The 11,214-nt window shown below is 44.0% G+C and overlaps 1 protein-coding gene across 5 annotated transcripts in view; it reads left to right on the forward strand.

Moving 5' to 3' along the window:
- Positions 1-10,650, forward strand: part of Frmd4a (FERM domain containing 4A) — a 288,498-nt gene extending 277,848 nt beyond the window's left edge. For all 5 annotated transcript variants that reach the window (XM_071599955.1, XM_027928637.2, XM_071599956.1 and 2 more), the window contains 2 exons: positions 1,761-1,857; positions 9,528-10,650. In XM_071599955.1, the coding sequence (XP_071456056.1) occupies positions 1,761-1,857; positions 9,528-9,630 (200 nt within the window). In that variant the 3' untranslated portion in view covers positions 9,631-10,650. The remainder of the gene's footprint in view (positions 1-1,760; positions 1,858-9,527) is intronic.
- Positions 10,651-11,214: the final 564 nt, after the last annotated feature.

Genomic DNA, 11,214 nt, shown 5'->3' on the forward strand with positions numbered 1-11,214 from the left:
ATAATGGTGATAATAACCACTACTGGTCCATCAGTGACCATGTGCCTCATTGGTCATATACTCATTTGCATACTTGCACCACTCATAAACAGAGTGACAAGAGGTTCTACATCCCCCTGACTTGTAGGCAAAGAAAGTGGAAGAGGATTTTGAGATAGAAGTGATAAAACTGCAAGAGTAAAATGGGAGCACAAACAGGAGGAGCTCCAAGTCAAGGACTGACTTGCTTAAGTAGGAATAATAGTGGGGAGGATCATCTTGGGGGACTGAAGGAGATTCTTGGAGTCTGGAAGAGACCAGGGCAAAGTGGAAGAACTGGTATGCCAGGCTTCTGCATTCTGCCTCCACATCCCCCAGTGGCTCAGTTATTAGGGTACATTGGTCATATGAGAAACTTCAGAGACCAGAATAAAAATGATTGCAGTAATCACAAGCGTGCCATGGATTCCAACATCCTACAACTTTCTTCATGTTCCTTGGTCTGTAAAATTGACCCAGTGAAATTTACCATTGATTTCCCAGGCAAGTTTTGACAATGGACACATTACATGTACAATTTAGGGCATGATTGTGCGTGACCCTTAGTTCTGGCAGTTTGTAAATATCAGTGGGTAGGCATGCTTATGTTTTCTATCAAAAAATGCAGTGCTCATCTAGTAGATCTGCTTTACTTAAAGAGATTAGGTAGATCTTTTGGAACATATTTTAGGCTCAAAACTTTTAGGAAGCTGTGTTTTAGCTTTTTCAAAACAGACCAAAAGATTTGACTGGGACAATTTTAGAAGAATAAAAGTTTATTTTGGGGCTCACAGTTTCAGAAGTCTTGGTCCATAGATGGCCAATTCCGTTACTCTGGGCCCAAATCATGGCAGAGCATCATGGCAGAATGGTGTGGTTGAGGAAAGCAGCTCAGGATATGGCACCAGGAAGCAGAGAGATGGTCTAAGCTCAGCTTACACAATATATATCCCAAGAACACCCCCAGTGACCCACCTCCTCCACCCTCAACCTACCTGCCTATAAGGGGATTAATGTGCTGATTAGATTAAGACTGTCATAACCCAATAATTTCATCTCTAAGCTTTCTTGCATTGTTTCACACATGAGCCTTGGGGTGGCAGGGGAGGGGGGCAGGGGACGCCTCATATCTAAACCATAACAAGCTGTATCTAAGGTTGACTGAAGAAAAGGATTCCATTCCCAGGAAAGCAAAGGATACATCTAAGTAGGATTTACTCCTGCTGAATTCCCCCAACTAGACTTGTGTTGTCCACATCAACAAACTCTCAGTAGTCAGATTTGGATGAGTAAAAGTTCTGCCTGTTTTGAAGGGTACTAAAATAGCAAATGGTGAGCCTGAAACAGCAGAGAGAGCAGGCTCAGAGAACTTTCTGGAGGCTCTGTCATAGAGGGGAGCATCATCTCTATCTCTCTGCTTTCCAGAGAAAGTTCTTTCTGCACTAGCCCTGCCCAGTTCTCCCTCAAAAGACTGTGGAACATCAGGTTGAGACCTAGGAGTCTGAATGGAAATGCATGGTTTAGGGGAGAAAATGCAACAGGGGGATACAGGAGTGGGGGCAACAGAGATGTTTCCCCACTGTGACTGCCATTGGGTCACTGAGACCCTACCGTGGGGTCATGTCCTGCATCCCTGCTAATTGTGACCCCTAACCATTGAGGTTGCATAGTCCAATGAGTCCTAAGCACCCTTATCAGGTCTGACCCGTCTTCTCCATCTTTCCCATGTCACCCACATACAGCTGCCTTACCTCAAAGCCAGAGAAGCTCAACACCGTCAAGTGAAATCGGAGCCACCCCCCCAAGCAGTCCCCACCACATCCTAACCTGGCAGACTGGGTGAGTTCTCCCTCCAGTCCTTTAACCTGGCTCTTCTTCCAGGTTCCTGACTTGTCATCTGTGTAAGGTCTTAGTGACATAAAGCTATGTCATCGGAAAACTGCTTCCTTGCCAAAGAAGCCCCATGACTTGCTGTCACCTTCTGCCCTGCCTCATGGCCCTCTTTTAGGAGTGAAGTCAGTGTGGTCTCTTTTAAAGTAGGTAGTGATCCCCAGGACAGGGGAGGTGGAAGCAAGTAGGAATGTATTTCTTTGGTCAGGATTCCAGACAAGATTTGATTTGGGTTTAGTTGATACCCAGGCTGACTCAAAATGCCAGGCAAAAATGTCAGAGGGGAACCAGGTGCAGTGGTACATCTGTATTCCCACCAACTCAGGAGACTGAGATAGGAGGATCACAAGATTCAGATCAGATGGGAATTTAGCAAGACACTGTCTCAAAAGGAAAAATAAAAAGGGTTGGGGATGTAGCTCAGTGAGTACACCTGGCTTCAATCTCCAGTGCCACAAGAGAGAGAGAGAGAGAGAGAAAAGAAGAGTTAGAGAAGGCCCTGTGGTATACACAGGCCAGGTGTTTCACATGCTTCTCAGTGTATTCATTATCTTAATAACAGGATACATCTTAAAAAACAGGCATCTGTCCAGGCCAAGCACTGGTCAACAAAGGGGATCGGGCACCTTGAAACCTTTAAATAGAAGCTGCCCATGGCAAAATATATGCAACCAGAATTCAGCTCCTTTTGTAGCTTTAAACATAGGCCTAGAGTGCTACAATCTGAAGCCAGTAAAGCTGTCATTATCTACCAGAGGTCCCACAGGTACAGGTAACCTGCTTTATGCTTCACCTGCTGCCTCCCCTGTCTCCTAAGCCATTGTCTCTTAATATTTCTTGGTTAGAGGAGCAAGGGGGTCCCATGTCCAGCTTAATCCACAGTTTCTGGCTTGCTGGAGCATTGGTGAGGATGTGTGGAAAGTTTGACCGCCATCTGTGAGCTGAATCACAAGAAAACCAGTCTTGGCATTGGCTCTGGTGGCCAAGTCTCAGACCCCCGTGGTTGGCATTTTTGTTGCTGCCAGTTTATCTGTAGTGACTTTATGCCAGGCTTCCTGGAGCCTTGGTTTTGATGTGGAGAGGCGGAGCTAACACTTATTGAGTGCTTGCTGTGTACTCAAAGGCTGGGAGCTTCTTCTAACGTACATGTGCTGCACCCTGGCAAGGAGACTAGGCTCAGAGAAAAGAAGTACTTGGCCCAAAGTCACACAGCTGCAGCTGTGACCCCCAAATCCTGTCTTTTCTCCACAATGCCAGTGGTGGAAAATGAAAAATTGTCTGAAAATGTGGACCCTCTAGACCAGCAGCGTAAGCCTCCCCTGATTTGTCAGAAATGCACATTCTTGGGCTCAAGGGGAGCTTGCTGAACTGGAAACTCTAGGGTGGGCTCTAGAGACTGTGTTTTTTAACAAGCACTCCAGGTGGTTGTGAAGCACACTCAAGTTTGACACCCACTGCTATCTCATGCTGCCTCTCATTCCTTTGGAATTAAGAGACTCCATAATCCCAACTACAGTGTTCTTGTGACCATTCCTACTTATCAGCCTTTTGGCAGTAGCTACCCCATCTTAATTACTGATCACTAACATTCACTTCCATGACACACTCAGCCCAGCTCTAGCCTGTATCTAGACAGCCACTGCAGGTCTGAGAGTGCAAGCATGTCCCCAAGATTAATTCGGGAAAGAATGACACACTGTATACATGCCTCCAGTGGCTAAACCACCTCATTCAGATAGGGAGCTTTCAGATCTCAGTATGCCTCTCTGGATCCTCCAAAGTTTCTGGATCATGCCCAGTCTCACCTCTTCCAAATATATTATTTTGACAACAGGCTCTGAAATTCACAAGCACTCTCACATGCCTACTCACGTAAGTTGGTCTTGAAATGTGCCTGATTCACCATATATAGCTAGTGAGGACTCAAGGAAATTGGAAACAAAAAGATATTTTGGTCCTGAAATAAACCACTTTGCCAGATTGAGCCAAATTATCATTAATGAATAATATCAATAATGGACAATAACATATCACTAATGATGTGAAAATGAGACCATGGGTAAAATGTACCAATGCCTGCTTTCCTAACACAACTAAAATTATGGGGACTGAAAGTTCTGCATGACTCCTTACTAACACTGGGGTGTACAATCAGCGGGTCTTTCCAAGGTATTAATAAGCTACTAATCATGTGCGTGTCGATTCCTCCCTTTAACATGACCTCTCTTCTCTTCCTCCTTCTGCTTTCCTTTGTTCAGAGAAGCAACAGAAAACTCGCCCATTATGGATGGGTCTGAGTCTCCACCTCACCAAAGTACTGATGAATAGAGGTATCGTAAGGGGACGTTTTGTTCTTACTGCCCGTGAGTTCATGATCCCAGATGTACTACCTCTGTGCTGTCTTCACACATGTCAGATTTTCCAGAAGGAAACATCTGAGTGGTGTGGAAGCCATTGTTTTTATGTCTTATTTCTAGTTACATGTGAAACTATTTGTTTATATGTTTGTTTTTATGTCAGATGTTGGGCATTCCCAATGCTACTTCCCAGAAAAGATCCCCACAGTATGTTTTAGACCTTCCCAGGCTCTAAGTACATACAAAGATCTGCAGAGGTTTGTACTTCCTTAGTAGTCAGCGTGTAGGAGAACTATGTCACTGCAATTTAAGTTTCAAACCATCAAGGGCAGAGTGAGCTGATCCAGAAGCACCTGAAAACATCACCCATAATTGCATTCCAGCATTCTCGAGTGACAGCTGAGTGCTGTATCAGATGCTGTAGAGTCCTGCTTTTCAAAATGTAATCCAGAAATTAGCATCATCCTTATCACTATGTGGAAGCTCATTAGAAAGGTCCCTGGGCACCACAGGAGTACCAAATCAAATGCCTGTTGAAATTTGCAAAGCGCTGCTACTATGGACATCAGGTAGACAGTGACACCTGAACCTATCCCTAGACCTGGGGACCTTAAAGTCTAATTAATTGCACATCTTTGAAATTAAATATCATTTCAAGTGATAACTAAAAATATAAGAACACCATGCAAAAGTGAACAAAAATATTAAGTTTATTAAATTAAAAAAAAATGAATGTGGACCATATTCCAGGAACCTACAGTTCCAGAAATTCAAGTTAAAATCACAATTTGAAAATCTGTTAGGAGGTAAAGGGTAAGAAACTGCCACACTCACATAGTAAGTGTTCTAAAAGTTAAAATGCTAAAAGGATTCAGAGAGGAGAGGGATCAATTTTGAGCGAATGGAGATGCTCTGTGAGCCCAGATTGCAACAGGTAGGGGGGGCTTAGTTGGCTGGAAGCAGAGGGAGGCCATTCCAAGGACACAAACTCAGGGGCAGAAACAAGAGGGGCTACTTGGGCAACAACAGAGAGTCTCATTTTGCTGCAGAGAACAAGAACTTCTGCCTGAAAAGTAGGTTAGGACAAGATCATGAACAAAGTCAAGAGAGAAATTTGGAACAATTTTTACAGTGGACAGATGAGGATTAGGAAAGCAGGCGCTTTGCTCCTCAGAGGAAGGTGGGCACCTTTTCCTCTGGTGCCAGAGAAGAGACTGAAAGAGCCAGTGATGTCATAAAAGCAACATTCCTTCAATACTAGAGGGACAAGACCATCTGCTACAGTGATGGAGGTGGGAATGGCAAGAGAACTTGAGAATTAAATAGGACTGGAAGCTGCTGTGGAAATGTGATGTGTCAGCTTGAAATGATAATTAAAAAAAAAAAAAAAAAAGAAAGAAAGAAAAGAAAATTCTGAGCCTCAGCACATGCCCAGGCCAAGTAAGACAGGGATGCTCTAGAAGGCCTCTTCACCCTGGCTTTGAGACACCTGCAGCACTGTTCAGCAGCCCAAGTGTGTACTGCCAGTTGGTTTTGTAAGTTAACCATATTCTCATTTATTAGAAAGATATGGAGATAAAGCATTGCTCAACACTTAGTAAGAGATGAAGATAAGCCATTGTTGAAATGTACTTTTACAAAATCTATTTATAAAATTTATAAAAGTCATTTTGCTGAATGAAATTCCTCCCCCCAAGATTTTGTACAGTACCCCACCCCCCATCTTCCTATGTCAAGCAGTTATAGTCACAAACTCCACTGAGATGTGGGTGATGGAGGCTCATGAATTCACCAACTTCCTTGTCTTGGAAGCCTTGACTTAGCCAGCCCCTGGTGGGCCATGCACCCCTGTGTGTCTCTTGAGTTTAACCACTGGGAAGGGGCATTTTTGTAGTGGAAAGCCCCCTTGGGCAGAGGGCAGTGGTGGGCATTAGCAGACTCAAGAGTTACCACTCCCAGGACCCTTGGTGGCCAAGGGTATGCAGGTCTAGGCCACTCTCCTGGGTAACATTAGAAAGATCCCCTAGGATCATGAATGACTCACTTAAATTTGCCAGGGAGACCTATTCAGTGACTCCCTGTTGTATTACCTGTGAAGAATAGCTGCTTCCTAACAGTCTGTTTTGTGTTGTGCTTTCTTGGCATGTGGTATTTCTTGATTTCACTGAATCTGTAGTGAATGAGAAGAATGGCTTGTCTGAGCTCCCAGGACCAAGTCTCTTTTCAGTTACATGAGCAAAAGATACCAAGATATTAAGCAATATTTGTAGCTTTTAAAACCACTTACTAGATAATTCAGTAATGATGGGGGAGTCACTAAGAAATAATCTATGTAAAATATCTAAGGGATGGATGGTATATTTTTCTTCCAGCTTTATTTTATCTTGTTCTCTCTTTTATTCTTTTAGTAAATAAATTTTAATCTGAAAAGAAAATGTTCATTTCAGACCAGTCACAGTCAACTTTTTCTGGGATATTATTAAGTTCCACCCTTCTCAAGAGCAGGCATAGGACAGGCCAGTCATTTGCATATTGTGGCACTTTGGGAGCTATGTGGGGACCAAACCTCCAATCAAATGGTGGGCTCCCACCCAGCTTCTCCCATCCCACCACCCATCATTCAGATGTTGCTTGGTCTGTTTTATGCATTGGGTTTCTAATAAGCTAATTAGCTAAGCAGAAGGATCCTACAGTTTTAAAAAACATCTGATGACCTCCCACGTGGAATGGGACGCTATGATGTAGGAGCCTTCCTGGTGAGCCACAGGAGAGTAATATGGTCCATCCAGGAGTTAGACTGTGTCTTCACAGACAAAATAAACCCCTGAAGGAGCCCTTAACAACCTGCTGCCTTATCCAAACACTACTGCTTTGAACTCAGTGGTCTTTCCTTGAGTCTTACGATCAATATAAAAAGGACGTTTAGTTCCTCTGAAGCAGATTAAATTGTGATAAAGGTCCTTTGTATTGTGATAAAATTATTACTCAAAAAATTTAACTGTAACAGTTTCAACCAGAAACTATGTAGGATCCAACATACAAGAGATTCAAACACATTTTATACTTTTGTTAATAGGCAATACTGTTTGGGAAATTCTGGGTGAAACAAAGTAATGCAGAACTTCTCAGAGCTTTTAATATGTGTCCACATACATTGCAGTTCTCTGAAAGGCTGAGTCCACAAACTTATTTGTCCAGGGAACCTTTTATTTCCTCAGAGCATGTCACAAGTCTACTTTGAAAAAAACTGGCTGAGGTGATTCCTTTTATCTTATGAAGCCACTAAGGAAAATTTTGTCCTCAAGAGATTAGGATCACATTTTTAATCAGAAACAAATTTCTGTCAAGAGTTTAAGAAACTATGTAAGTGCCAGTATTAATTAGTTCATTTGAAAAAGAAACCAATGTAACAAGTAAATAAGAGTGTATACTGGCTGATGTACTGGGAAGATGAAGGTAGGGTGGAGCCAGGGCTCACAAGCTCTTTTTCCCTCCGTAACTCTGCTTCCTGCTCCTGTTACTTTCATTCGTAGGAGGAAGTTGACATCCTCATAGTTTCAAAGCTGCTCATCCCTGCTTGGCCATCTATGAACCAGTAATTAGTTGGAGGGCTGTAACTGGCAGACCTGTCACATGCCCACCCCTGGTAGGAGTGGGGGTGGTGGATTGTCCCCCAAGGAGCAGCACGTCTCCTGCAGGGCCCACAGTTAAACAGAATTAACCTGGTGTATTTCCAGAGCTCCAAAGCACAGGACACGTGAAAGTACACCAATATGCTCACAGATGGCTTGGGATTTTTCTAGCTTTCATGGATTTTTCTTTTTTTAAAGACCAAATGAGAAAAATTTACAATGCATAGAATGCTTTCTTCCATTTGTTCCTAGAGAAGTTGGGAAATGAAACAGAAAAATGAGAATGACTGATTATTCTCAGTGTAAACTGGTTCATGAGGCAATTTGTTATTAAGATATCCTTAACAACATGCCTATAATCCAAGCTACTTGGCAGGCTGAGACAGGAGGATCTCAAGTTTGAAGCCAGCCTTGGCAACTGGCCAAGACCCTATCTAAAAACATAAAAGGGGTTGGGGGTGCAACTCAGTGATAGAGCACTTACCTAGCATATGCAAGGCCTGAGTTCAATTCCCAGCACCACCACCACCACCTTAAAAAAAAAAAAAAAGATACTCTTTAAATTCACTTTTCTTTGAACTACATCAGGTTAGGTCTCTTCCTGTCACCCATCCCCACTATACCCCTAGAACTGGGCATGGGAAGATGAGCCAAAGGGGAGGAATTGAAAAGCTAGTTTAGGAGATCTGGAGAGAGGCTTTTCCCTAATAATGATCCCTAGAAATGACCATGGGTGTCAAACATATCTGTGTGATCTCTTCTTAACAGTTAAGAATCATTTCTACCCAACTTAAATAGTAATGCCTATCTGAAGTACTTTTTTGGAAACCTTTTATTTCTTCTATATACTTTCCTATATACTTTGTTTATCTTTGGTGCTGGGGAATCAAACCCAGGGATGCTAAGTATGCTCTCTATCGCTGAGCTACATGCCCAGCTTCTACTATATATTATAAGTGAGCACTTTTTTTATAATCACAAAAAATAGATGATATTCAGAATAAGCAGTACAGATTTTAAAAAGACATTTAAAACTCAATTTAGAGTATCACCTTAATCTCACTACAGAGAAACCTGGCATTTCCATTGTCCTTCCAGGTCAGCATAAAAATCTCCCACCCCCAACCCCACCCCAAGCCCAATGGAAGATAACCCCGAGACTATCATGCAGGAAGAGTCATCTTAAGGAATATGGCCCAATGGCCCAAGGGGCTCTGGGCCTTGGCTGCACCTGAGAATCACCTGGGGGAGCCTCGAAAGTCCCCATCACCCACTCACAACCAGACCAATTCTAGCAGCTCCAGGTGGGGTCAGGCAGGAGTACTTTTGGGTCCCTGGTGATCACCCTGATGATTCCAGGGTGCAGCCAGGCTTGGAAACTACCATGTTAAGTATTAATTAGCTTGCATTTTCCTCTTTCACAGATGTCAAGTGTCAGGAGGTTACGTGGACCCTTTTGGTCTAAGTGTTTTCTATATACTCAGCTCTGTTGAGTGCATCAGGCCTCACTTCTTCTAAACAGGGAAGACTGACAATCAGTTGAGGGCCTCCATCAGTGGACACATACCCTGATGCAGGCCCAAGTGCCACTCCTCTCTAACCATCTCATATCCCTTCTTGGACCCCACAGGGGCTGCAACGACAGCTGCTTCCTGGATTCCTCCCCCTACCCAGAACTAGCTGACGTCCAGTGGTATGGGCAGGAAAAAGCCAAGCCCGGGACCCTCGTGTGAGACAGCCCCGGCCTGATCTGACCGCCTCGACGCCATTCTGAGTCACCTCACTGCCTCTCATTTGCCTTACCCAGACGCACTGTCACCTGCACCAGCTTCGGTCCTCAGCACTTTTTTTCTCCTGTCTCCGCAACCCCTTCACCCTCAAAACCTGACTGAGGAGACATTCTGGAAGGTTCCGGTCCCACTGTGTGTCCCCTGGCTCTCTTGCCCAGAGAGAGCTAGTCAGCAATCCTCAATGGCACCTTGGTGGCTTCCCCTCCTTGGCAGCCCCCAGGCCAGGAACTGTCAGGGAAGCCGACTGGCATGAAATTCCTTCAGATAAGTAGCATTGGCAGAGAACAGGAAGATTTACCCACAGAAGGACTATGAAGCTGCGTCCAGCCTGCCGCCTGTAGGCCAACCAAGCACTTCAAGAAGAGGGTGCCTCGTGGGGATATTCAGTTGACACCTGAAATATTCCTAATACAGCTTGGGAGGGAGTGTCTGCGGGGAGAAGTGAGGAAGGTTAACACCCCGAGATGCACCAGAGGATCACAATCAGTTCTACGCTGCCAAAGAGAAACAAATAAAATAATTACATGCAAACAGAAATAAGAGGGGCCAAGCGGAAGACATTCTTTCTGCAATGAAATTTCTTTTAGAATCTCAACTGCTTCTGCACACCACAGTGTAAGTCAACCATTTGTAAATCACGTCCTCTGACTCATCACCCTTGACAGTCCACTTCTTCCTCCGTGAGAGCCTGGAACCCTAACCCAATGGCAGGGTGAAGATGAGGGAGTCTTGGCTGGCCTCCCTGACTCAGAATCTCCATCAGTCTGGACATGAAGGAAAACAGACCCTCGGGGAGGAGCAGAGTGTACAATTAGCCTGGTCTGAGAAGGGGGCTCAGCCGAAGCCCGAGACCCAAAGCTGCTTTCCTTTGGGGATTTGTAGTAAACATAAGGTGATAATTGCCAAAAGTGGTTCTCTCTCATTAAAACGACCAGTAAAAGTGTAACCTATTTTTTTGCACAAGGTGTTTCATTTTTTCTTTTCTTTTTTTTATGGGAAACCAAGGGAAAAGCACATTGCAGTCCATTCAATGTTTAACTGTTGTGGCTCATTTTATGTTAGCACTTGTGTGACAAACAGCTCAGATGCGACTTCTCCTGTGTGTCACTTATTCAAAGAACCCAACTATGCCCTTAGGTAGGAAGATTTTCCACATGTCTACTAGCCAGCAGGCAGAGCAGGGTTGAAAAAAAATCAGCTCCCAAAGGACCTTGTAACCTACTGCAGAATCAGTTACCGTGAAGCACTACCTTTGCCTGCAGATGCCAAAAGAGGAAGAAAAATAACAGATGGGAGCTGCCCGTTTACATGTGTTTTGAGCTATGCTTAATACACAACCAGAAAGCCATCAATCTTCAAAGGCCTCAAAAATACTTTTATAATAACTAACAAGTGCACAATCTTAGTTGGGTTACTCAAGATGGCACAAAAAGGTCACAGAGGTGGTATGCTGTGCTTGTTGGCGCCAAGTGGGGGTGGGGTGGGGGTGGTGTGTTCTTCTTTGTAATGACTTCCTATTGGAAAGGC

Source organism: Marmota flaviventris, chromosome 12 (genome assembly GCF_047511675.1).
Source record: "Marmota flaviventris isolate mMarFla1 chromosome 12, mMarFla1.hap1, whole genome shotgun sequence".
Classification (NCBI taxonomy): Eukaryota; Metazoa; Chordata; class Mammalia; order Rodentia; family Sciuridae; genus Marmota; species Marmota flaviventris.